This window comes from Canis lupus, chromosome 13, assembly GCF_011100685.1.
Source record: "Canis lupus familiaris isolate Mischka breed German Shepherd chromosome 13, alternate assembly UU_Cfam_GSD_1.0, whole genome shotgun sequence".
NCBI lineage: Eukaryota > Metazoa > Chordata > Mammalia > Carnivora > Canidae > Canis > Canis lupus.
In genome coordinates this window covers 36,550,841-36,578,108 of record NC_049234.1, presented here as the reverse complement: position 1 = coordinate 36,578,108, position 27,268 = coordinate 36,550,841, and the positions used below count along the sequence as shown (strand labels likewise).

Below are 27,268 nucleotides of genomic sequence, written 5' to 3'. Positions count from 1 at the left end.
GGGCTCGTCATGGGGGCCTACTGGGTGCTGGGGTGCAGCAGGGAGGACTCCGTCGTCCACCTTCATGGAGCACGAGGGCTAGAGGGGACCCCCCGGGACTGGGGGGCCGGGGCAGGCGCACGAGGCTGGCCAGGGCCGTCAGCAAAGGCTGCCCAGAGCAGTGACAGGTGCTGGAGCCCGGGGCGGACGAGTGTGTGCGTGGACGGAGCAGAGTGAGCCTGGGTGGGCTGCCAGCACCCAACTGACCGGGGGCCACGGGCTGCACCGCAGGGGCCTGCAGGCAGGCAGACGCCCTCACCCGCGCCCACAGGAGGCTCAGGGAAGGGGTGGCGCCCGCCCTGATGTAGGAAGTGCTGGGGCCGGAAGTAGAGCCACGGAGCCCAAGGCCCAGAAGGGGGAGCAGCAGCGAGAGGTCCCAGAGCCCCAGCCTGGGTGGGATCCCGGCCCTGCTTACGAAGCCCCCTGAGGCTCGTTGTACTCCATGCGTTTAAGCAATATGAGAGGTCAGGGGGTCAGATGGGGCCCCTTGTCTCCTGGGGCACGGTCCTCCAGGTCCTCCGGTCCTCCGGAGGGAACTTGTCTGCGAGGCACCTGCTGTCACTACCCCGCCTCCCCCTCCCTTCCCCCCCTCCCTCCCCCCTGGGGGCCCAGCAGGAGCCTGCACTGGGAGAGTTCACGCTGAATAAATATGAATAAATGCTATGGGAGCCCAGGGAAAGCAGGGGTGGCCTCATTGGGGAGGTGGGGAGGTGACGGGGGGGGGGGGGGGGGCCTGAGGGCAAATAGGGGAGTGCAAAGAGTTTCCCTACGAAAGCAGGGGTGTGGTGGGGAGGGACTGGGTGTTAAAACAATAGGATGACACTTGTTGAAGAGGGTGAGAGGGATTTATTGGAAGGGGAGCTATCATAACAGGTGCAGAGACCAGGGCTCTGGGGTCGCTCTAGGGTCCAGCGTGGTGGGGGGATGAGGACACTGATCAGAGGTGGGGGGCCTTCGGGTGGGGGGCTTCTTGCTAAAACTGGACGTCATAAGAGGGCGCAGCTGGGCCCAGAAGAAGGTTCCGGAGCTTGACCAAGCAGAGAGTCTTTGTCAAGGGCATTCCAGGGGAAGGCACCGCTCAAGGCCCCAGGGGCTGACCTGGCTGCAGCCCGGAGCAGGAGGGGGTGCGGGTAGAGGGAGGCCTGGTGGCAGGTGCCCCCCCACCCCGCCCTGGGGCAGTAGCAGCATCCCCTGGCGTGGTCCCTCGCAAGGGTGGAGCTGGAGGGACCCTGCGCAGAGGCGTCGAGCGGGGAGCGAGCTGGCGCTGGCCCGCAGCACCCGCCTCCCCGTGGGCAGTGGGGTCAGCAGCCCCAGGTTGCCCAGGGCCCCCTCCCCAAACGCCTTCTGGGCAGGGAGGGCTGCGGGGTGGGGAGGGCTGCAGGGATGAAGTGGCCGGAGGCCTGCCTGGGCCCACAGCGCCATCTGCCGGCCACATGGGGAGGGACAGGCGGGCACCTCCCTGCCAGCCCCGCCTGCCCCCTAGGAGTGGCGTGAGGGTCCACGGGGCACCCCGACCCTGTGTGACCTCCCGCCCACCTCCCCTCTCTGGGCTTCAGCCCCGTCCGGGGTGGTGAGCGCTCCCAGGCAGGGAGCCCGCATCCCTCAGAGGCGGTGCCCCTGGTGCAAGGATGCCCTGGGTCTCAGCAGGGGCACCAGGCATGACCCAGCCGGCAGCAGTTCGACCCTGACAGCTGGCCATGTTGGTGGTGAGCAGTGGGGAGAGGGACAGATGTCAGCTCCCAGGTCACAGCCCGTGACCTCCCCGCGTCCCCCAGAGCAGAGGAGGGTCCACAGGGAGGCTCATCCATTCCCACCGCCCCGGTGTGAAGATCAAATTCCCAGGCATCTAGTCTGGCCTGAACCTGCAGGGACCGGAGTGTGCCCCCTCGGAAGCGGCTCCTTCATCGTACCTGGCCAGGGCTTGCCGGAAGGTTCTCCCTCAGAGAGGAGGCTGCAGAAAAGTGGATTAGCCCAGGGCGTGGCCGGAACCCGCAAAGGCCCAAAGGGGCCAGAATCTGCAGGGCCCCAGGCTTGTCCCCTCCTCTGTCGCCTCCCCCCTGCCTGGACCCTTAAAGGGGGATGGGCAGCCCTAGGGGCCCCCCTCCCAACCCCAAGGTCTAGTCTTGGCCCCAGTTGCAAATTCCCAAGTGGGGGAGACACGGGTTGGCCCATGCTGCGCAACCAGCCTGGCAAACATCTACAAGGGAGCTCTCTGAAGAGAAAGGGGGGCCCCACTTGTGCCTCATGGGCGGCCATGGGGTCCCCCCGCTGGGGCTAATCTCCTGCCACGGGCATCCCTGCAGTGCAGAGTCCCACAGAGGTGCAGGATGGCTCCCCGCAGACAGATCCCTGGCTGTCAATAACCCCTAGGGCACAGTGAAATCTAGTCGAATGATCCGGAAGTGATGAGTTCGGGGTATGTGTCACCTGTTTGTCATACAACGCATTTCGTGGTGAGCTTCTGTGGCTGTGCTTAACAACCAGCTCTCAAGATTCCTGGAAATTTGGGAACAGACATGAGAGCCTTTGAGAGGGCAGCTGCAGCACACCCCTGGCCAAGGCCACCAGGTGCCCCAGGCACACTCCAGAGGCATCAGAGGATGAGTCTCAGAGAAGGGGCGCCCGCCCCCCCAAACACCTGCCTGGCAGCTTTGCAGGGTCCGGCTTTCCAGGCACCTGCCCTCACAAACGAGCGCATGGGCCTAGTTCTCCGCCCTTCGGGGCTCTGGGAGGGAGCCAGTGAGGCTCAGGGTTTCCAGCAAGACCCTTCCCATTTCAGAGCTTCAGCTCTGGGCCTTGGGGGGAATCCGGGCTCTGTTGTGCACCGAACACATCTCACAGAAAACCCGAAGCCCCTGGGGGGAGGAGGGCACAGTCAGCCCGGTTTGGGCAAAGCTCACAGCTTCAGACAAGTCAGTCCCAGAGCTGGAGTCTGAACCCCGGGGGATGCCCACGGCCTCAGGGGTGAGCGGGGGCTGTCTGTCGTCTATGAGGCCTCCCCCAGCAGGGCCCTGGTCGCAGACACATGGCTGTTTCCGGGGTGCAGGGCTGCATGCACCATGTGGCTGCAGGGGCTTGAGCCCGGGGGCCGGCTGGGCAGGGGGAGCCACGCCTGGGGCTGGAGGTGGCTGGTCAGCGTCCCAGCAGTCCCTCGCTCCAAGGGGAGCCCCACCCGTAGGGCTTCCAGCAGCCGAGTATGGTGACAAGGGGCCGTGCTGGGACCCCGCTCTCTCCACGGCCTTGCAGCTGGACTGTGGCGCCGGGTGATGGGAGGCCATAACCTAATTCCCACTCTCCCTGGAACAGAACATGGGCTGGTTATCCGTTGCTGGGTAACAAATGACCCTGAGACCCAGTGGCTTCAAACAACACACATTTACTACCTCACAGTTTCTTAGGTCAGGAATCCAGGCTTGGGGCAGCTGGGCCTGGGGGTCTCAGGGTCCCTCGGAAGCCAGAGACAGAGGGGCCGAGCCCGAGGTCACATGCAGAATGCAGGTACACGCAGGGACTGTGCCCAGAACAGGGCCCAGGTCCACAGCACTGGCCCTGGGAAGCCCACGGGCACTGGGACCATTGTGACCTCAGGGGTGAGGTCAAGGCTGGCCGGGGCGGGGGAGGGGGACACCCGGAGATAGGGCTGCCCCACCCAGGACAGAGCTCACTCCTGGGGCCTGTGGGTTCTCCAAAGGTATCCCAACATGGACGGGCAGCATTCTGAAAAGTCACAGAGCGACACCACGGCTGATAGGACGTCATCAGCCATGTCCCAGAACCCCAGGGCAGCCCAGCGCCAGGCTGGAACACGTGGGAACCCAGAAGGGGATGCCCCATGCCCTGCTTCCCACAGGTACCCTGGCTTCTCTGTCTTTCAGGAGAGCACCTCCCTGCAGGGCAGCGAGGGGCACCCCCGGGGGCGCATCTGGGGGCTGAGCCCAGGCCCTGAGCCAAGGAAGGAGGAGTCCCTGGGGTTGAGCCCCACGTGGCAGCCCTTTGCTTGGTGGAGAGGAGGCTGGGAGGGACGGCATTGCATTCAATACCACTGCTGGTGTGGCCTGGGGGTGGGGGGTGGCCGTGTGTCCCTGGCCCTGTCCACACTGCAGGCGTGAAGGAGGGGACGGGGAAGCTGGGCTGACACTATCCCCCTGCTTCCCTGAGCCTCAGCTTCCTATCTGCGGAATGGACAGTAGTGCAAAGACGGGCGCATCCTGAGGAAGGCGCCCCTCGGCCGTCGGGCAGCTCCACCTGCCTGGGCCCCGGGGAGGCCGGTGGGGGTGCAGGTCAGAGGCCGGCAGGCGCCCTCCCCTGCCAGCTCAGACCCCACCCCCACCCCGGGCACCCTCCGTGGGCCCCCGGGGCGGGCCCGGCTCTCCCGACTATCCCCGGCGGGTTCCGGAGCAGGATTCCCGTGAGGGGCGCCCATCGTGGCGGGCTGTTCCAGAAGGAGCAGCTTCGTACCTGCTTTGAACTCAGTTATTTTGATCTGCGCGCAGTTGCCTCCATGTGTGTGTTGTCAGGCCCGTCTCCTCCTTTGCCACATCTTGGATCATCACTTCTAAGGCGAGAAAACGCTCCCCTCTGCAGCTGTTTGCTTGACTATGCTTCTGTCGTTTTTCTGTATTTAAAAATATATTCAGTTTTGGTCGTCAGAGGGCTAGGATGCCATTTTAGGGCAGGATACGGGGCCAAGTGCTTGCGGGTGACACTGAGCAGCCCGAGGTCCCCCCTGCATGCGGAGGGGAGCAGGGCCCCAACCCGTGGCAGCAGCCAGCCTCCGTCGGAAAGGCCGCGCTTCCTGGGAGCGGCAGGGAAGTGGCTGGTTTGTGCGAGGCGGTAGGAAGGTTCAAGTGTGCCCTGAGCCCCGCCAGCCACCATCCCACCATCCCACCATCCTGGGACAGGTCACTGGGCCTGTCTGGGTCTCCGCACAGCGTGGGGTGGGTGTGCGAGGACCGCGTGGAGTATGATGAGGTGGGGGCGGAGGGTGGGAGGTGAGGGGACGAGAGGGGCGCCCATCGCTCTCCGGCAGGACGGTCTATGCAGCCGGGGCAAGGGCCCCCCTCCCTGAAGGCCTCCGTCCACACAGCGCTCATCCTCCTCCCACCCAGCGCCCCCACACCAGGCACCCCACTGGCTGGGGCTCCCCGCCCAGGCTCGTCTAGCACAGCCCCACAGCTTGTGCAAACCCTGTCCCTGCTCAGCTTCTCCATCTCACAGGGTCTGCCCATCGCCTCCGCCCTAGAACGCGAGCACGACGAGGAAGGGTGTTCTGTGTGTTTCGTTCAGACGGCCCCCAGGGCCCGGAGCAGTGCCTGGCACACAGAAGCATTTAATAAGTGCTCACCGAGGGGATGACAGCAGGAAGGGCCGAGGCTGCCCTGTGCTCTGCGGAGGGCTCCGCAGCCACCCCCGGCCAAGGCCCAGCCCGTCTCTGCCCCGACACCCTGTAAACGCCGTCATCCCAACACATGCCCCAGACCCTGCGGGCCTGCTGAGGCCGGGCTGGCCGAGTGGGGAAATGCAACATCCCTGGCAACCCCGGGAGGGTCCCCTGCTTGGCCATCCGGTCACGGGCTCCCACAGAGGCAGATGGCGGGGAGGGTCCTCGGCTTGGGCATGGCTATGGGATGGAGTGAGTGTGAATGCCATCTGGGAAGGGAGCTGGAGGAAGCAGGACTGCCAGCAACAGCTCAGGAGGATGGGAGGACGGGAGGACGGGAGGAGGAGGGTCTCACTGCCTGAGGAAACCCCCCCCATGCCTCAGACTCACCCGCGCACGCGTTCCTTCTGCAGACCCTCACTGATAGCTGCCCCGGGACGTGTTGGGGACCCAGCGACAGACGGCACATCCCCAGGGACACGTGGGGAGGAAAAGGTCCAGAGGGTGGGTCAGCAGTGACACCAGAGTGCAAGGGAGCCAGTCAGCCGGGGAGTCCAGGGGAGGCACCCCCAGCCCCGGGACACTCCTGCCAAGTCCAGGAGGCTAAAGGGTGGGCGTCTGTGCGCTGCCCTGAAGGGACAGGGTGAGAGGAAGAGAAAGGACCCATGCTCTGGGCAGCGGGCCCCTCAGAGCAAAGGCCGACCAGTCAAGGGGGACAGGCCTGGGCAGCTGGAGCCTGGCGAGGGGGCTGCGGGGGGAGAGCTGGCGGCTGCCACAGGGATCGGGATGGACGGACTGTTGCTTTGATACATCGCTCTACCAATCATCCCACAAATGTTTGCTGAGCGCCTGCTGGGTGTGCCAGGCTCCGTCATAGGCCCGAGACAAGACCTAGAGACCCTGCCCGGGGGGCTACCTCCGAGGGGGCAGACCGCCAATCAGCAGTAGATGCAATAAAGTAAGTTGTAAAATGTTACAAGGTTAAGAGTGATGTGGGAAAAACAGAGAGGGGCAGGGGGTGGAGAGGCAGGGCGAGGGGCAGGCTGCAATCTTAAATAAGTTTGTCTAGGAGGTAGTGACTGAGCCAAGACTGGAAGGAGGTGAGAAACTGAGCCAAGGAGCTATCTGGAGGAAGGACGTCGCCCAGACTCAAGGGCCCGCCAGCACAAAGGTCCTGAGGCAGAAACGCGCCTAGTGGTTGGGGGGGGGGGGGGCAGCAGGAGCTCACTGGGGCCGGAATGGCATCAGCAAGAGAAGGCAGGAGGAAATGAGGCCAGAGAGGGGGTGAAATCACCTCTGTTCCTAGATACCCTGCTTTCTTCTCTGTGACGGTATAATTTACGCGCAGTAAGAGTCACCGTGCGTAGTGGACGGCCGTGCAGAGCCTGGACAACGTCACACAGCCGTGAACCCGCCACCACATGCAAAGATCTGAAACAGGTCTAGCTCCCCGGGGTCCCCCATGCCCCTTGCGGCCAGCCCTCCCCCCCAGCTTCCTGTCCCCAGGAAGGGGACCGCTCACCGGTTTCCTGTCGCATGTGACCTTCTTCAGAGAGAGTCAGAAAGATGGGGCGACACGGCGAGGGGCTTTCAGGGCCTGGTTTCGCTCACGTGGCGCATGATGCGGACCATCGCCGCCGTCCTGTTTCTCAGCGATTCATTTCTTTTTTTCGTTGCTGGTCGGGTCAGTACTTCCGTGGGTATAATACACAGTTGATGCAGGTGCCAGAGGACACGTGCGTTTCTTCGGCGTGGGGCTGTCCCACACACAGAGCCGTTAACAAATGCTCGCGTACAGATTTTGTGTGAACGTGGGTTGTTAGGTCACCTGAGCGCACATCGAGGAGTGGAGCAGCAGCGTGGGGTCGTGAGCGTATGTGTGACCTCCCAAGAAAGTGCCGCACCACTTCCCGCATCCTCACCAGCCCTGCGAGAGGCCCGATTACCCACCCGCGCGTAGTATTTCCAGGTTTTTCTTCACTTTTAGCCATCCTAGGAGATGTGTGGTCTTATCCCACTTTGGTTTTGACTTGTCTCCCTCATGAGCAATGACAGGGAGCACTGGTTAGGTGCTTATTTGCCATCGGATTATCTCCTTGGGTGGAACGTCTGTTCAAATCTTTTGTATTTTGTTAGATTGTTTGTGCTTGTGTTTGAGTTTTTGTTTGGTTTCGTGAGTTCTTTATACATCCCGGATACAGTTCTGCATCGGATATGGGACTTGCAAGTATTTCCTCCAAGTCCACAGCTTATCTTTTCATTTTTTTTCTAGGCGTCTTTCAAGAAGCAGAAATTCTTGGGTGGGGGGATGGGGTAATGAGGTGACGGGCATTAAGGAGTGCGCATGCCTCCGCGATGAGATGAGCACTGGGTGTTATACTTTATGTTGGCAAAATGAATCTAAATTAAATTTTTGTTTTTCAAAAAGAAGCAGAAGTTCTTAATTTAACGTTTTTTTTCCTATGGATTATGCTTTTTCGTGTCACATCTAAGAAATCTTTGTCTAACCCACGATCACAAAGATTTTCTCCTACATTTCCTTCTAGAAATTTAGAACTCTAGGTTTTACTTTTAGGTCTGTGATCCATCTTGAGTTAATTTTTGTATAGAGTGTGAAGGATAAATTGAGCATTTTTGCATGTGTACCTCCAATTATTGCACACCATTTGTCGAATACAGTTTCTTAGTTGAATCACTTTTGCACTTTTATCAAAACCCAGTTGACCTTGGGGCCCCTGGCTGGCTCAGTCCATAGAACATGTGACTCTCGATCTCAGGGTTGTGAGTTCAAGTCCCACATTGGATGTGGAGACGACTTTTAAAAATTAAATTAAATTAAATGAATAGAGCTCTGACTTTAAAAAAAAAATCAGCTGGTCTTGTACATGTGAGTCTTTTTCACATTGAATATTTAGATAAATTTTGACAAAACTGACATCATAACAATATTGTTGAACATGATATATCTTTCCACTTGTTGAAGTCTTCTTGATTACTTTCATTGCTAATTTTATATTTTACAGTTCTCAGACCTTGCAATTATTTGCTAGATGTGTACCTAAATATCTCGTGATCTTTAATGCTACTGTATATGGCACCATTTTAATTTCGATTCCCAGTTGCTCAGGGCTAGTATAGAGAAACATGACTGATTATTGTATCCTGACTTTATTTTCACAAATTTGCTGGACTCACTGTTCAGTTCTAGTAGCTTATTTGTAGGTTCTTTGGAATTTTTTAACTAGGTGATAACATCCTAAGTTAAGATAGCTTATTTCTTCCTTTCCAGTCTGCACACTTTTTTTTAAAGATTTTTTATTTATTTATTCATGAGAGACACAGAGAGAGAGCGGGGGCTAGAGACACAGGCAGAGGGAGAAGCAGGCTCCATGCAGGGAGCCCGATGCAGGACTCAATCCCGGGTCTCCAGGATCAGGCCCTGGGCTGAAGGCAGCGCTAAACCGCTGAGCCACCCAGGCTGCCCCAGTCTACACACTTCTAATTTCTTTTCTTACCTGTTTGTATTGACTGAGCCCTCAGTACCAGGTTGAATAGAAGTGGTGAGAACAGACATCCATCCTTCCCTCATTCCCAATGATGTGGGGAAAACATGGATGTCTTCACCACAAAGTATGACATTAGCTGTAGGATTTTTGTGGATGCTTCTTATCAAGTTAAGCAAGTTCTTTTCATTCTTGTCTCTATCGTGAATAGATGTTGAATTTTGTTTTCTTTGCCTATGCTTTCTCTGCATCTACTGAGGTAATTATATGATTTTCTTCTTTCATCTTCCAATATGGTGAGTTACACTGATTTTCAAAAGTTGACCAGCCTTGCATGCCCAGGATAAGGCCCACCTAGTCATGGTAGATGTGCATGTCTATATATTTTGGATTCTTAGATTAAGAATTTCTTTGGTTTTGGTATCAAGTACTAAGGCTCACCTCACTGAATGAGCTAGGAGGCATTCCCTCCTCTTTAATTTTCTACACGAGTTTTATAGCATTGATACCAATTCTTCCTTAAATACTTGGTAGAGTTTAAGAGTAAAGCCACCAGGGCCTAAAGTTTTCTTTGAGGGAAGGCCTTCAACTACAAATCGAATGTTAATCGTAGACAAAGGGCTACTCTGGTTTTTTAGTTCTTCTTAATTTTAAGCTTTGGATTTTATGATTAAGGAACTCATCCATTTTATCTGGGTTGTCAGATTTATTAGTATAGAGTTGTTCATAATATGCTTTCATATCCTTTTAATGTCTGTAAGCTGGATCTTTAATGATGTACCCATCCTCACTCTTGATATTAATAATTTGTGTCTTCTTCCTTTTTGGCCTAATAAAGCTTGATAGAGGTTTGTCAAATGCAGTCATCTCTTCAAAGAGTCAGCTTTTGGTTTCACTGATGTTTCTCTATTATTTTTCTGTTTTCTATTCATTGATTTCTGCTCTACTTTTTATCATTTTCTTTCTTTGGGCTTCATATGCCCCTTTCACCCTAGTTTTTAAGTTTTTCAGACCTCTATTCTTTTCTAATGCTATAGGTTTTCATGCTATAAATTTCCCTCAAAGCACTGCTTTAGCTGCATCTCATGTATTTTTTATATATTGTGTTTTCATTTTCATTCAGTTCAAAATACTTTTTAACTTTCAATTTCTTCTTGACTCATGCATTATTTAAAATTGTTATTTAGTTTCAAAATACTTGGGATTTCCCATCTATCTATCTGTGATTCATTTCTACTTTAATTATATTGTGGTCAAAGTGTATGCTTTGTTTGATCTGAATCCTTTTAAACTTACTGAGACTATTTTATGGCCCAAGAACATGATCTATCTTGGCAGATGTTCCACATCCACTTGAAAAGAATGTGTGTTCTTCTGTTGTTAAATGGAGAGTTTTGTAAATGCCAATTAGATTCCATTTGCTAAGGGTACTGTTCAAATCTTTAATATCCTTAATGATTATCTATCTTCTTGCTCTATCAATTACTGACAGAGGGATGCTGAAATCTTCAACTATGATCCAACTATTCTTCAATTATCTCTCCTTTGAGTTCTATCTTTTTTTGTTTTATATATTTTGAAGCTCTGTTGTTAGGTACATGAACATTTAGAATTGTAAGTCATCTTGGTAAAATGATGCCTTTATCATTATGAATTCATTCTCTTTATCCCTGGTTATGTTATTAGCACCCAATTATACTTTAGCTGACATTAATATAGCCACTCTAATTCTCTTCAGATTATTGTTAGCATGGTATATCATTTTCATCCTTTATTTTTCATTTATTTGTGTCTCTTCCATTTCCAGCATATACCTTATAGGTAGGTTATACTCGGGTCTTGATTTTTTATTCGATTTGACACTCTCTGCTATTTGATTGAGATATTTAAATCATTTACATTTAATGTGACTATTGATATAATTTGGTTTTAATCTACCACCTTGCAATTTATTTTCACTTTGTTTCTTCTTCTGTTTGCTTCTCTTTTCCTCTATATCTTTTGTTGACCTATTAGCTATATATATTTTAGTTTACTCTTTGATTTTTTTAGTGATTGCTTTAGGGCTTATAGTTTACAAGTTTACCATATCTCAGTCTACGTTCAAATGATGTTATGCTACTTTACTTATAGTGTAAGAATCTTACAACATCTTATTTCCATTTCCCTCTGCTGGCCTTTATGGGACTGTTGACATACATTTTACTTCTATATTTGCTTAGGCCCTACAAAGCATTGTTATTTTTACTTTAAACTTGAACAATCAGGAGAAATATTTTACATTCGCCTACATATTTACCATTTCCACTGCTCTTTATTCTTCTGTGTAAGAAAAGAATTTCCATATTTCCATCTGGTATTATTTTCCTTCTCTGACAGACTTCCACAAACATTTCTTATGGTGAAGATCTGCTGATTATAAATTCTTTCAGGTTTAGTGCATATGATAAAGGCTTGGTTTTACTGTCAATTTTTTAAATTTTTTTCTCTGTGTGTAGAATTCTAGTTTGCCAGGTATTTTTTTTCCTCTTAGTGCTTTAAAATGTTGCTCCATTTCTCCTGGCTTGCATTATTTCTGACTATAACTATACTCTTGCTCTTGTCTTAAACTTTTGCCTATAATCCACCTTTTTCCTCTGGCTTTCTTTCTTAAGATTTTCTCTAAGCATTGGCTTTAGGCAATTTTATTTCAAGATCATTTTGTATAGTTTTCTTTATGTTTCTTTCACTTGAGGTTCATTGAGTTTCTTGGATTCGTGGGATTTTTAGTTTTTATTAATTTAGAAACCTCAGATATTATTTCTTCAAATATTATATTCTTTCCCCCTTCTTCCCCCATGAGGATTCACATTACACACACACTATGCCCTTTGAGATTGTTCTACAATTTACTGCTGCTCTGTTCCATTTTTTCCAGCCTTTTTTTCTATTTGTGTTCCATTTTTTTGATAGTTCCTGCTGTAGTGTCTTCAAGTTCGCTGATCTTTGCTTCTACTGTGTCTAATCTGCCCTTAAACTCATCCAGTGTATTAATCTCAAACGTTGTATTCTTCATTTTGTTTTCTTTCCATGTCTCTCCTTACGAAGCTTATGTTTTAATCCATCATGCTGAACATGTTGAATATTGTTACAATAACATTTAATGTCCTTGTCTACTAATTCTATCATTTGTGTCATTTCTTTTTTTTTTTTATTTGTGTCATTTCTGTGTCGCTTTTGATCAATTACTTTTTTTTCTCCTACTTAGGGGTCATATTTTCTTGCTGCCATGTGTGCCTGATAATTTTTCATTTGATGTGAGCAAGACAACAAACCATGAACAAATTCAATAGGTACATTATGTGGTATATCAGAAGGTGGTTCGTCTCTTAACATTTATCCATTAATTTGTTCTACCACATAAGAAATGTATGTCAGATCATGTCACTCAGAACCCTCTATGGTTCCTCACTGCACCCAGGAAAAACCCAAAGTCCTGAAGATGATGAAAACAACACCAGGGCTTCCCTCCAAGATGGAACAACAAGGACTAGATCCCCCCTCCTGCCTTAAATGACTCAAAAATTGAGAAAAAAATATACAAACCCACTAATATCAAACATTAGATATCCTTATGTCCTTATTATATCCTTAACAGCTAGAAAGGACACACCATGACTGTGGTCAGTACTTGGGAACCAGGAACTGAGAGTGAACAAGAAATGAGGTCCCAGAGTGTAGAGTAGAACCCAATCCTGCCAGGAGGATCCAAGAAGTTGTCACCACCCCCTAAATGAAGAATGCCTCCTTTTTTGGACCACTTTGGCAATGGGCACAGTCTAAGGGATTCCTATCCCCATATTTGCAGAAGAAGAGGAGGGGAAGCAGAAGTAGGAAGAAACCAGTTTCAAGGAGCAGATGTCATTTCCTTGTCCCTGCCACATAGTTCTTCTCAGTGTCTCCATCACACACATGTAATTGTTCTCAAGGACCAGGCTGGTGGACTGTGGAGCACAGATGGAGTTATGGTCCAGTGGATCCATTTTCATGGCTCCTGCTCCCACAACTCTTGGATCTCCCTCAAAGGCTCCTCAGTGACATCTGAGTAGCCAGGGCAGTCTCATGTGTGGCCCTGAAAAGACAGGCTCCTCCAGGTCAGTGCAAGAGCTAGAGCTGGGGATGCCATACCTGGAGCCCTCCTGGTCCTGCCAGCCACGTCTATGCCACCAGCCCTTGCTGGGAAGCCAGGCCTCTCCAGGCCCACAGGCAATGCTGCCTACTTACCGGCATCCCCCTCTCCAGGCCCACAGGCAATGCTGCCTACTTAATGGCATCCCCTCCAGACTCCCTCTTTACTCTCCCCCCCTTGGAATTCAGCCAGACTATTAAATAGAAGGACAGACACACCAAAGCATGTTACCAAGCCTGATCCTGACCAACATGGCTCTCAGTGTCTACTGGACTTGCATTCATGAATGCACACAAAGGTGCCCAGATATGTACACCCTGGACTTCTTTTCCATTTCAGAATCTCCTCCCCTATCTCCAGATCCATGAAGGACCTGTCTTGTATGAAGGTACCTCAGGACCCTGCTCACAGGGACAAACAGGCACACCCCACCACCATTCTTCTCTGCAAGTCACGGAGCAGCCAGGCTGCTCTGATGCCCAAGGAGCACAAGATGTTCATGGAGGAAGCCTACAATGCAGGTGATCACCAGCCCTGGGACTCTGCAAGGTAGAGATGGGTGGTCAATAACAGACTCCATCAGGTCCCTCCACTCAAAAAAGTCCTGGGGAATGAGGGCCAGAGGGAATCTACCACCCCCTACCCCACCCCGAGACCTTATAGATGTCAAGGACCTTGTAGACATAATGAGGCTTTCAGCAATGAACCCTATACAACCTCTTTGGCCTCTTCATGCCTCCTGAGGCACCATCCAAAGCCCCAAAATTCCCTCCCTCACACCTCATCTTTCACTTTCTTACCACACCTCTTCACACCTTAGGACCTCAACCTAGGCCTGACCCTCTCACAGGAATGCTGTTCCCCTCATTCAAAGGATGACTTGCCTTCATCCTTCTAGGCAAAGTTAAATTGCCACCTCCACTGAGTAGCCAGTCCTGAATGGCCATCTTTTTTGGGATGTATTGCCCCTCCCCTCTCTGTGTGCCCAGGGCCTTCTATACAACTACAGAACCAAATCCACTGATATTGGGTAGGGCTCCCATGGCTGAAGGCTCCCTCAGAACTGAGCTGGGTCCTGACTCCTCTTTGAGGCCTCATTCACAGTGCTATGACCACAGAGAAGGAACATCATTGAATGTTGAATGACTAAATGGAGGGTGAAGAGGTGAAGGAATGGATAGATGGAGGGACAGTGGGATGGATGGCTAATTTGAGTGGATGAGTGATGGATGGATGGATAGATGGATAAATTTATGAATGGGTGGGTGGATGGACAGGTGGGTAGATAAATTTATGAGCATATGATGGACAGCTAGATGCATTTATTACTGCATGGATTGGTGCGTGAGTGTAAGGATGGACAGAGAAGTGAATGAATAGATGAAATGATGTACAAACAGACATATGGAGGAATGTGTGGGTGGATGGACAAATGGATCAATGGATAGGTAGATGATAGATGATTGGATAAATGGAGGCATGAAAAAGTGGTATAATCAACAAATGGATAGAAATATACATGGGTATATAAAGGTGTGAAACCTGCATGCATTCCTGCTTCCTACCCTATCTCGAACTCCAGGAGGACTGTTTGGATAGTTAGGTGGCCCAGGAATTCCCACTGTGTATGGTTCTTTAGTCCTCATTTTCAGAACACTATTTCCCATTCCTTGGCCCTACCCCCTCCCTGCTCACCTGTCCCTGCTGGCACAATATAACCTTCCCACAGCACTTCCACCCCACACCTTTTTCCATCTCCTTTAGCCATTTGCTTCAAGATGCTCCGTGACCTGAATGGGTCAGATCCCCTCCATCTGAAGTACATCATCAAGAAGATCAAAGGCATGGCTTACAGAGCCCCCAACCTGGTGCTGGAAACCATCCATGACTACTTGGTAGACAATCCAGAGGTGGGAGCTGCTTGGGCCATTGGAGGGTCTGCATGGGGAGTAGTGGGGAGGGCCAGACCTCAAGGCTGGTTCAAATCTTGGCTCTTTGGTGCTGCTAAATTATTTGAGGCAAGTTTATCTCCTCATATGTCCAAGGAGCTAAATGGGGAGGAAGGAAGGTGGGCCATCCTCAGAATAGTCTCATGATATAGATGTTATGATCCCCATAGATAAGAAAACAGACTTAGGAAAGGAAAGTGATCTGCCTAAAGTCACAGAGTGATTAAGTGGCAGAGAGGGATGGATAGATGGTTAGATGGATAGGTGGATGGGTGGATGGATGGATGGATGGATGGGGATGGGTGGATGGATGGATAGATGGGGGTGGATGGTTGAATAGATGGATAGATGGTTGGATGGTGGATGGGTGGGTGGGTGGATGGGTGGATGGATGGATAGGTTGGTAGATGGATGGATAATTAGGGGGAAGATATGATTAAGTTTTAATGAATGGGTGAATGAATGAATGAACTGACTATAGAGGCAAAATGTTTTTAAAATCCCATAACAGTTCCTGAAGGTAGAGACAAACTTTTATTCATCTGTCTCTGTAGAACCTAGTTCAGGGCCTGCTCATAATAAATATTCACTAAATGATTATTGGACAAATGGCCAAGTGCATCCACTGGGCCCTCCCCCTCTGGCTTCCTTGGCCTCCTCAGCCTCCCCACACTGGCAGCCAACTCCCCGTGTGACCAGACCCAGTCTGTCCCTGAGCCTCTGCCCACTTTGCCACCCACAGATCTCCTCCCGGCACAAGTTCCGGCTTTTCCACGTCCTGGAGGCAGTCATTGAAGCCAGCAACTCCCTGGAAGAGGCCTGGCAGAAATCATTCATGCAGCTGGCCCTGGAGAACATGACCAAGTCCACGGTATGCCTCCCATCCCAGAAAATAGGCCACTTCTGGGAATACAGGCTGCTGCCCCCAGCATCCAAATAATGCTGGGGATGGTCAGCCCTATGGTTGACCAAGTGATTTCTGTCCATTTCATTTTCTTACCACCAGCCTTTTCAGAGGGACAACCTCATGCACCCATTTTACAGTTGAGAAAGGTGAGATTCGGAAAGCTCATGGCTTGTCTGGGTCTACTGGCCCCGAAAGTAGAAGAGCCAAATGTCAGCTGGAGCATAAAGCCCTCTCCCAGAGGTCCCAGCCCTGAGATGGGCCCTGGGTGCCCCCACCACCACCTGTCCTACTGTGGATGCTTCCCACACCCAGGCTCTGGAAGCCCTCCTGCAAGTCCCACCCGTTCTCCAGGCTTAACTCAACCTCCACTGCCACCTCCTGGTCTCGCCTGCTGGAGACTTCAGTTTGGTCCCGAACCGCACCAGCCCTACCTACCCCAGGCCTGGCCATGGCCTTGGCTGACTTCAGCTCCAGGGACTTGGGGGCTGGTGGCTCTTCCTTAGACCAGCCCAGGACTGCCCCAAAGTGGACGTGACTCGTCACTGAGGCCCACCATCACAGGCCCGAGTCTTGGCACCCCACAAAGCGGGAACAGGTCTTTATGACCCCTGTTTACAGATGGAGGGAGGCTCGGCGGTCTAGGAGACTTGCCTGCAGCAGTTACCTGGCCGGTAAATGGCCGGCGTGACCAGCCTCCACGCTCCCTGCAGAGAAGCCTGCGGACCCTTCCCAGTGTGGGAGTCAGGGAAAAACAAAGAACAAAGTCCATAGCCCGTGTATGTGTGTTCTAAAATTCTGTCCTTTTTTTTAAATTTAAGTCATTGTGTGAAGCATGTCAGGCATATTTTTAAAATGTAAGGCACCTATGTATAGTCGACAGAGCAGTGCTAATACCGGGGCACGGGGCACGCAGGCTGTCCATGGCTGCAAGGCTAGCGGAGCCCACCAGTGTCCAGGCGCCAGCCTGGCTCAGCCTCCCTGAAAGTGGACAAGAGCCTCTCCGAGGCTGAGCCGGCTTCTGTGCACGCCGCCGCCCACCGCCAGCTCTCCAGCGTGGGTCGGGCACTTCAGCAGGCACCGCGAGCTGGCCCAGGGCTCACAGGAGACAGCAGGCACCTCATCGCCCAGGTCCCGGCCAGCCCAGCCTGTCTGCAGGCGTCTTGGTGTCCAAAGCCCAGTCTAGGGCAGCCGAGGACAGCGTCCCGGATACCCCAAACCTTCCTCTTTCCTGGCCTGCTCTCTCCCTTTGAGGACACACACACACACGCGCGCGCACACACAGCAGCTTCCTGAAAAAGGGTGTTTGGGAAGTACAGGTGGCGAACAGGCATTTCTGGAAATCTCTCTGTTGTTTCACTCCGGACTCTGTGTTGGAGATCGTGGACAGAAACATCTGAAATGAAGTCAGGACTGTCGGGGTGGCAGCAGAGGCCACCAGGGACGTTGGTCTCCTGCACGCCCACCCCTGGATGAGGGTGAACTTGAGGCCGTGCGAACCACAAATGGCCACGTCGTGTTGCGTTTCCCAGAGTGAGGCTTGTTTCGCTGAGCACCGCCCCGGCGACCAGCAGAGGGACCTATCCTGTGGGGACCAACCTGAATCAGTTTTGCCTCCGCCAATCGTAGTCCTTTCAAACGGCTTCCATAATAAGCCTGTGGTTTCTGCCTTTATAAACTCTTTCTCTGAGCCCCTGGGCGGCTCCATCGGCTCAGGTCATGACCCCGGGGTCCTGGGATGAGCCCCACTCGGGCTCCCTGCTGAGCCTGCTTCCCCCTCTCCCTCTGCCTGCAGCTCCCCCTGCTTGTGCACACTATCTCTGTCAGATAAATAAATAAAATCTTTGGAAAATGAAAAAAATCTCTCTCTCCTCCCCTCTCCCAGCACATTCCCATTGCCTGCTGGATCTGTGTCTCCCAGATCAGAATTCCCCAAAGGCCCCAAATACACTTTTCGTTGGCTTTGCAGGTCAGTTCTTTCCTGTTTGACGAGATCATTGTCACGTTGGCGATAATGTCCCACTGCCCTGGGTGTGGCCAGAGATTTCAGAGCCATCCTGGACGTTAGACCTTCGTCCCTCCCGCGGGCCGGCCTGCAGCACCTTCCTGTGTCTGCGGCTCCCAAGGGCGCCTCGCTCCGCGTCTGTCCCTAGCCACCATGCCTTCTGGCCCTGCCTCCCGCTATCTGGCTGCTTGGGCCCCTTGCTTCTGGAACATTCCTCCCATACTTCGCTGATGGTCTGGCCCCCTGGGTTTCTCTGTCCTCATCCCCCCGAGGCTTCAGAGACACCTAACACACAGGCATGGGGTGTGGGGTGCTCGGCGGTCACCCCTACTCTCCCCGGTCTCCCCCCAACCAGCTCCCTGTCCTCTGTTCAGCTCTCTGAAGACTCATAGTCTTGCGGACCTCCCGTGGCATTTCCAGCTCGGGCCCCTGGTGCCTCCAACTCTCTCGTGATCTTGGTTTTCACCTCCAGAATGTTCCTTTTCACATTAAGCAGTTTATAGCATTCGTGGCTGCAATACCTCCTCTTATCTCTCGGGATGTTCAACACATAGCTTTGCTCAAAGTTTTTATCTCTGTTTGGCCTGTGTTTCCTCTGAGGAGCTGTTTTCTGGTTTTGTCGGGTGTGTAGTGCCGGTTTTCGTCTCCCACACCCGAGGCTTCTGCAGCGTGGCTGTCTGCCCGGGGTTCGCGCCGACGGGGAGCTCGGAGCACCCGGGCGGGGTGGGGGGCCGGGGTCCGCTGCCGCCCACCACCCGTGCTCACCTCCGTGTCTCCCATCCCGGGCCGCCCAGAGTTCCCAGGGAAGACCCTGCCACAGCGCCAGCTGGAGGCGGAGGCCCCGGGGCAACACCTTGGACGCCTGGCCTCCTGCCACAGGCCCGCAGCTGCCCCCTCAGGGGACCAAGCCTCCGGACTTCACTGGACCTTCCAGGTGCACGGAGTGGGCACAGCATCCGGGCACCTGGCTCCTTCCTAAACCTCCGAACCCTCCCCAGGCCCCCTGGGTGCAGAGGGGTGGGAGACGCGCCCCCCGGGAGTCCTGCCGGCAGTGACAGGGCCAGCGCCTGGGCCCATGCTCAGCCCCACCACCTGTCACTCCCCGTCTCTCCAGCTCCCAGGCCGTGGCTGCTGTCGTCCTTTGTAAATCATCTCCTAAATGTCGTTTTGCTGAGGTTGTTTGTTTGTTTGCTTGTTTGTTTGTTTGTTTTGAGGTGTTTGAAAGAGCAAAATCTGGTGCCTGGGGGGTTCAGTCAGTGAAGCATCTGCCTTCAGCGGGGGTCATATCCTAGGGTCCTGGGATCGAATCCCGCGTGGGGCTCCCTGTTCAGTGCAGAGTCTGCTTTCTCCTCCCCTACTCTTTTTTTTTTTAAGATTTTATTTATTTATTCATGATAGTCACACAGAGAGAGAGAGAGAGAGAGGCAGAGACACAGGCAGAGGGAGAAGCAGGCTCCATGCGCAGGGAGCCCGACGTGGGACTCGATCCCGGGTCTCCAGGATCGCGCCCTGGGCCAAAGGCAGGCGCTAAACTGCTGCGCCACCCAGGGATCCTCTCTCCTCCCCTACTCTTGTGCTCTCACTCGCTGGACTGTGTGCACTCTCTCTCCCTCCTTCTCAAATAAATAAAGAAAATCTTTAAACAGAGAAGAGCAAAATCGGCTTCAATGCACCATCCGGATGCGAAGCCCTAGTATGGAAACTTGCAGTGAATTACCAACGACAGAATGATTTCATATGAGGAGTCACAGCATCACAGCATCACAGGGCCTTCAGGGACCACAGGCCCCTCACTTTCAGATGCCACCAAACACAGAGCGGACCCCTGGCCTCAGCCCGACGACGACCGTGTGGCACCCCCCTCACACCCGCAGCCACGGAATCACCTGATGGTTCTTACTAAGAATCAGAGAAAAGAGGAAGCCAAACTTCGCCAGACCATGGTGGGCCTGTGGCCCCTGGCACCTGACACTCTGGCTCCTCGGGACACAGAAGTCCACGCAGGAGCATCAGCTGTGGCTCTGGATTCCTGGTCATAAAGAATGAAAGGCTATGACATTGCCCTGAGCTGCCAGGAGCTCAGGAAAAGAAGTGGTGCTGACGGGAGCCTTCGGGGCGCATCTCCGGAGCGAGGGCCTCCGGGCAGCCTTTAAAACTGGGCTAGATCTGGGGAGACAGGCGGGCGGGAGCAGCGCTCCAGGCTCAGCAGCAGGAAGCGTAGGAGGAGCAGGGGTGCAGCAGGGGTACTGAGAGTCACGGGAAGCCCTGAGCCCCGGGGGAGCCTGCGCTTCAGCTGGCGCCTGTGCGCCGGGCTAGCTTGGCCGCGGCTTCCCAGCCCACCCTGGGTGGACACTAGCTGCCCCGTCTACCAAACCGACCCCGCGTGTGAGATGCCAGAGCTTGCTCCGAGCGCCCACTCTTCCTTTTCGCCTCCCGCCTCCAGGAGCTGGAGGAGGTGTACCAGGACGCAGCCAGCGACGTGCTGCTGGCCATCTGTAGGCACTCATGGCGCGTGGTGGCCCAGCACCTGGAGACCGAGGTCCTGACGGGAGTCTTCCCTCACCGCAGCCTCCTCTACGTGATGGGCATCCTGACCTCGAATGGTATGTCCTGCCCGAGGGGCCTGAGGCACCCCCAGCCTGCCCTGGGCCGGCTTCTATCCCCGGACTCCCAGGAGCAGCAGGGTTTGGGGAGGGAGACATCACAGGGAAAGATGCAGAAGGGGGCTAGGTGGGACACACGCGGGGCCAGACTCCAGCCACATGACAGGCAGGCCTGTCCATGCCAGAGCACCCCCACGGCTCCCACCCCACGGCCAGCCTGAGCCACGTCGGGACCCCCATGAAAGGAGACCGCCAGCCACCCAGCCGCATGTCACAGGCCTGGGGTGTCGAGCTTCCAGTGCCTCTAGAGCAGCCACTGCCACTGAGCCGGGGGAAGGGCCGCCCTGGACACCCAGGGGGTGGCTGAGGACCTTGAGGGAGGACCTATAGGGAGGGGCCTTGCCGGGAAGAGTGTTTAGCGAAGGCAAAACAAGCAGCTCTGACTGAGCACCTGCCCTGTGCCGGGCTCCAGGCTCCGGGCCTCAGGAGCTCACGGCCTCCAGAGGGAGTCAGGAACCAGCTTTCGTTCACTGCTCCCAAGCGTGAGCCAAGCACACTGCTGTCCCCAGAAGGCACTGGGCCACTCTAGTGACCTCAGGGAGGGCTTCCTGAAGGAGAAGGCAGCCACGTGGGAGCCACGTCTCGAGGAACATGTAGGAGTTTGAGAAGGGAATGGTGCGGATCCCCTGCAGGACCTCAGCAAGGGGTTGGGGTGGTTGAAGGAAATGGATGTAGGGAGCTCGCCCATCTAGAGGGGGGCCCGGCCCAGCGGGGGAAACCTCAAAGGCTGAGCCTGGGAGTTTGGCTCCGAGGCCCGGAGGAGGCAGGCCCGGGCTTAACTGGACTTCGTACACCCTTCCCAGGACTGGCAAGCTGGGTGGAGGTCCCTCTGTGCCCGGATGAGCTCTGAGACTCCCAGGGTCATCCCCAAAGCAGCTGCCCTCTGAGCTTGAGTTTCCAACGTCCCATAAAAGCTTTCTATTCTCACAGCACACCACTCTCCAGGCCCTATTTCTCCACCCTCCAGAGGATTCTAGAACATTCTAGCACATTCCCAATGGCCAGGCCCAGAGGGACGACCCCTCCATTCACCATCGGTGAGCTGAGGCCCCGAAAGGCAGCATGTCTTGCCTGAGGTCACACAGCAAGGGTGGCAGGGCCACAACCCCATCCAGAGCTCGAGCCCAAGCTCAGCCCACCCCCCTCCACAAAGCCAGGACAAGCAGAGGCAGGACGGTGCCACCCTGACTCAGTCCAGTCCCTAAGGGCTGGGGGACAAGGAGCCAGAGCTCCAGCCCCAGTGCAGACATCAGACTTGACCTCCACTGATGCCCTTCTGTCCCGCAGAGGCCATCTTCAATGAGGGAGAGAAGGCATGCTGGGAAGAGCAGCTGGCCCAGGTAGGGAGGAGCCCAGCCACTGGGGCCTCCTGTGGGGACGATGGTGGCAACAGTGGAGCAGGACACCTGCCGGCCCTGGGAGGAGGGGTGGGGAGGGGAAGGAGGGAGAAGCTTCACTGTCACGGATGAGCAAACAGGCCTGGAGGGGAAGTGACCCATGGAGGAGCTGGGTGTTGAACCTTGGTCTCTGGATGCCTGGCCCAGAGCAGGTGTCCAGCCAGACAAGGCCCTTCCTCCTCATCCTGGGTGCTGGACACACAGTCTCGGGCCCAGAGAGCACACAGAAACCCTGAGACCCGGCTGGGAGGAAGCAGGCCAGAGTGGACGGAGCCGCCACAACCGAAGCATGGTGTCCTGCAGGTGCCCTCTGACCACACGCCCGCCTGAGGGGCTCCTGTGCTGGGGGAACGGACATGGGCCCCCTGACGTACCTGGGTTCGAGTCCAGATTCAACCAACCACAGCTGTGTGACGTGGGTGGCCTGCTTTGCCTCTCTGTTCCTTAGTTTCATCGGTCCAGTAGGGATATAAAATACCTGGTTCCAATGTTTGTTGTGAGGACTATAGGATGCAACCCACGCAAAGTGCTTCTCACTGCTCCCAATACACGGGAAGCCCTTGTTAAATACTAGTTATACTTTCAGTTACTAACAACAGTAACCCCAGAACAGCTGTAACAAGTGGCATCTGGTAGAAATGATACCAGGGTGGCAGAAATACGGGTAATTGATAGAAAAATAAGACAGAAAATCACTAAAGATAAAGAAGTCTTGAACAACATAATTAACAAAATTGATCTAATTGACGTTTCTTTCAAATGTAAATAGAATATTTACAGAGACAGGTCGTTTGCTGGGCACTATATCAAATTTTAATACGTTTAAAAAGTCTGAAATCAAACAGAGTACATTCTCTGACCAGAATGTAAATCAGAGATCAATAGCAAAAATGTAACTGGAAAAAATATCCAAATATTTGGAAATTAGACAATACACCTTTAAATTATCTGTGGGTCAAAGAAGTCACAAGAGAAAGTAGAAAGTACTTTGAACTGAACACTTATGAAAACACAGCATATGAGAATTTGTGAGTTTCAACATAAAGCAACCTCAGAAGAAAATTTATGTTTTAATGCCAATATTAGAAAAAAAGGTATAAATCTATTATCTAAAACGCTCTCCCAAGGGTGGAAATTAAACCCAAAGTAAGAAGGAAGGAAATGAGAAAATCGAGAGTACAAATCAGAGAAATTTTTTAAAGTGACAAATAATAAACCCAACAGTAAGTTATTTAAAAAGGTTGATAAAATGATAAGCTCTTTGACAGCTTGATCAAAGAAATTAAAAACACAAGATCCCGTTCTCAGAATAGCAGGATTATCGCTGCACATCCATTAGACATGGGACAGCAATAACAAAATATGATTCCAATAAACTAAGCAATTTATATTGAATAGACAAAGTCCTTGAAAAATACAAACTAACAAACTATCAAACTAACACAAGAAGAAACAGAAAATCTGAATAGTCTAGTATCAGAGAAATTGGAATCATAATTATAAACCTTCTCACAAAGCAAACTCCAGACCCAGATACTTCACAGGTTAATTCCATCACATAGTTAAGTAATAACACCATCAATTCTCTACAAATTCTCTCAGAAAAATAGGAGAAGAAGGAACACATCCCAAATCAGTTCGTGAGGCCAGCACAACCCAGAAAAGACGTTAGAGGAAAACTATGGACCAACAGCCTTTGTGAAGATGAAGTCAATTCCTTAATAAAATATCTGCAAAATGAATCCAGCAACACAGACAATACCCCATAAGGAAGGGGGTTTACCCCAGGGACACGAGGTCAGTTTAACATGTGAAAAGCAGTAAGTGCGATTCAATACATTAACAGAGCAAAGTCTGGAAATTATGGTCGTCTCAATGAAGGAAAAGCATTTGACAAAAGGCTTCTGATTCCATGCGTGTTTTCCAAGGCCACAAGCGATTCTCCAGTTCTCAGTGGACACTGATCGGGTGTCAATTCAACTCTGACATAACCTGGAGGCGGCATGCGACCCCAAAGGTTGAGGGCTCTGTCCCACAAGATGCCCCCCCTTCAGATGCCAACTGCAAGTCCACCTACCACCTATGCTTTTGACCAACCAGCTACAGATCAGACGTTCCTATGTCCCCTGCCATGGGTTTGATTCATTTGCTAGAGAGGCTCACAGAATCAGAGAAGCATTTCACTCACTGGATCACTGGTTTATTGTAAGAGGATCCAATGCAGGAGCAGCCAGATGGAAGAGGTGCACAGGGCACGATGTGCAGAAGGGGAGCAGAGCTTCCGTGTGCTCTCTGGATGTGTCACTCTCCCCACACCAGCACCAACCTGGAAGGAAGCTCCTGGACCCCGGTCCCATTGCATGTGATTGGAGTCTTCACTACCAGGCATGACTATGAAATTTTTGGCCAGTGGTAATGAAGTCACCATGCAGCTCCTCTCTCCTCCCTGGAGGTGGGGGGGTTTCCTCCTCATGGTTGGCTCTCCTGACCACCAGCTTCATCTTGTGGTTACCTCCGGGCTTCCAAAGTCCCCACATTAACATGAACTCAGGTGTGGTTGCAAGAGGCTTGAATGAAAGCAAAAGACACCTTAATCTTTCTTATCACTTAGGAAACCCTAAGGGTGTAGGGGCTCCGCTGGAAATGGGATGAAGAGCAAATATATCTCTCCCATGATTAATCACAATATCATGATGATAATGGCCCTGAACAAAGAAGGAGAATGTGGAAACTGCCACCCATGGAGAACCTACACCCTATACTATAGATGACCAACTGAGCCCCGCCCCCCCCGGAGTCAGAAAGAGTGCAAACAGTCCACTCCCTGCACTCCTGGTCCAATTTCCCAGACATTTCTAACCAACCAGAAAAGGTGGGAAAGACCTACGGGTTGCAGTGGAAAAAGTAAAACTATCTTTCCCTGCAGACAATGTGATTGCATATGCAGAAAATCTTACAGACGCTTTAAAAACAGTCAATGACTAGTAGAAATTAGCAAGATTTTGAAATACAAGATCAATAAATAGAAGTCTACTGAATGTCTATATACTAGCAACAAACAATTAGAAGATAAAGTTAAAAAAAAAAAAAGTGACAGGAGTACCTGGGTGGCTCAGTGGTTGAGCATCTACCTTTGGCTCAGGGCATGACCCCAGGGTCCTGGGATCAAGTCCCACATCAGGCTCTCTGCAGGGAGCCTGCTTCTCCTTCTGCCTATGTCTCTCCCTCTCTCTGTCTCTCATGAATAAATAAATAAATAAAATCTTTTTAAAATTCTTAAAAATAAAATAGTGATTTTAAAAACATAAAAGACTCAAAGACACATGTAACAAAATGTGCAAGATCCTCACAAAACATCGTAGAGAGCAATTAAGGAAAGCCTACATGAGAAGAGACACACGATGTTCATGGATAAGAAGATTCAACAACGGTAAGATGTCAATTCTCCCCAAAACCGATTTATAAATTCAGTGTAATACCCAACTACAAAACTTTATATTTTAATTACATTAAAATTTTAAATAAACATTAAAATTTGACATGGAAATTTCAAGGGATCTAGAATGGCCAAAAAAATCTTGAAAGAAGGAGAACATTGCAATAACAGCACCTGACTTCAAGATTTACTGTTGCTTTTTTTTTTTCTAAGATTTTATTTACCTATTCATGAAAGACATGCTGAGAGGCAGAGGAGGAAGGAAGCAGGCTCCCTGCAGGGAGCCCGATGCGGGACTCGATCCCAGGACCCCGGGGTCGGTCACGCCCTGAGCGGAAGGCAGACGCTCAACCACTGAACCACCCAGTTCCCCCAAGATTTACCATTGTTAAAAAAAAATGTGACTAAATGTAAAGATGAAACTGGCTTTATTCAACAATTCATCAATCAGGCACCATCCCATCTGGCAGAGAAGGGAGCTGCAAAGGGCTCTCACCCGGGAGATTTTATAGGCAGAAGAGATGGGGACCAGGAAAGAGCAGGGGTCCGGCAGGGATCTACCGGGCATCTGCCTCACCCTTGCTGATCGGGAGATCCCTGACTGGCCCCAGGTCACAGGCCCGGGGGAGGCGGAAAGTGCAGCCAGGTGAGGTGCTGAGCTGAGGTTTGGTGACTGCGTTTGGGGCCTCTTGCTTCTGTAGTAGCAGCGGCCTCTTGGGCAGCCTGGCAACTTGACGAGAGGTATGGTCCGAAGCCAAGGCATTCATGCCACCCCCACCCCGGCTGTGAGGTTCTGCTGCTTCTGTCCATCCTGTGTGACATCCACAGGCCTGGTGTGTTTGCTAAATCTCTGTGATAGTCACAGGCCAGGACTTGAGGCTCAGTGCTCAAGCCGGTCACTGTCTGTCTTCATTTCTTCTCTGGAGTTCCAGTCTTGGGGAGGTCATTGGCTTGGTGAGCAGTGGCTGGGAACATACATTTTATTTTTAAGATTTTATTTATTTATCTGACAGAGAGAGAGAAAGAAAGCACAAGCAAGGGGAGCAGCAGAGGCAGAGAGAGAAGCAGGCTCTCTGATGAGCAGGGAGCCCGATGCAGGGACTTGACCCCAGGACCCTGAGATCACACCCTGAGCCACCCAGGCTCCCCTGGGAATACACATTTAAAGCCTCAGAGAGAACAGGGTGCAGCAGGGTTGTTGGCTTGTTGCTATGATTATTACGAGCAGGGTAATGCGAAGAAGCTGGCGGGGTGGTCATCAAGGCTCGCATGGTGTCCCCGTGAAGTGGGTGCCTGCATCACTGGAGATGGCGGGAGCTACACCCCAAGGGGGAAACACATTTTCCAGCAGTTTGTTGGTCACCGTGAGGGCCTGGGTCTCGCAGCAGGGGAAGCCTTCAGCCCGTCCGGACAAGAGCATCCAGGAGCAAGGATGTGTCGATAACCCCTGCCAAGAGCTGGTGGACCAAGTCCAGGTGCTCAAAGCGTCTGGAGCGAGGCATTGGAGGCCTCTGGGAACAAGATTAGTCTCCCTGGGATTTGGGTTCGACAGGCCAGACACTGACAGTAGAAGGTTTTTGCAATTTTGTACAAGATCCCCCACCGATGCATATTCATAATTTGAGTCATTTAAAATGCACCACAGTAGATGAGGGAATCTAAAAACCTCCCAAAATGAGGTTTGCCAGGGAGCCAGGAAGAACCAAGTGGCCGTTTCCCAAGACTTCGACCATCCACCGAGTTTGCAAACCGTCGTTGGCCCGCTGTGGTGTCTCGGGTTCAGGAGCAGACGGCTGCCATGTGTCGGGGTGGCAAAGACCTGGC

The 27,268-nt window shown here is 52.3% G+C and overlaps 1 protein-coding gene and 1 long non-coding RNA gene across 9 annotated transcripts in view; one reads left to right on the top strand and one right to left on the bottom strand.

Annotated features, from left to right (window-relative positions):
• Nucleotides 1-928: 928 nt before the first annotated feature.
• LOC111098578 lies at nucleotides 929-3,595 on the bottom strand. Of its 2 annotated transcripts, XR_005368339.1 has the most exons (5): nucleotides 3,423-3,595; nucleotides 3,212-3,336; nucleotides 2,467-2,535; nucleotides 1,950-1,990; nucleotides 929-1,066 (listed from the first exon to the last, which is right to left on the bottom strand). It is a non-coding gene; the product is annotated as an uncharacterized LOC111098578 (long non-coding RNA). The 2 variants fall into 2 exon arrangements; XR_005368338.1 differs by lacking the exon at nucleotides 929-1,066 and having other exon boundaries at nucleotides 1,594-1,990.
• Nucleotides 3,596-3,651: 56 nt separating this feature from the next.
• Nucleotides 3,652-27,268, top strand: part of MROH5 (maestro heat like repeat family member 5) — a 70,965-nt gene continuing 47,348 nt past the window's right edge. For all 7 annotated transcript variants that reach the window (XM_038555650.1, XM_038555648.1, XM_038555646.1 and 4 more), the window contains exons 1-6: nucleotides 3,652-3,889; nucleotides 13,430-13,611; nucleotides 14,855-15,000; nucleotides 15,782-15,910; nucleotides 20,392-20,551; nucleotides 21,899-21,951. In XM_038555650.1, coding sequence (XP_038411578.1) covers nucleotides 3,741-3,889; nucleotides 13,430-13,611; nucleotides 14,855-15,000; nucleotides 15,782-15,910; nucleotides 20,392-20,551; nucleotides 21,899-21,951 — 819 coding nt within the window. In that variant the 5' untranslated portion in view covers nucleotides 3,652-3,740. The remainder of the gene's footprint in view (nucleotides 3,890-13,429; nucleotides 13,612-14,854; nucleotides 15,001-15,781; nucleotides 15,911-20,391; nucleotides 20,552-21,898; nucleotides 21,952-27,268) is intronic.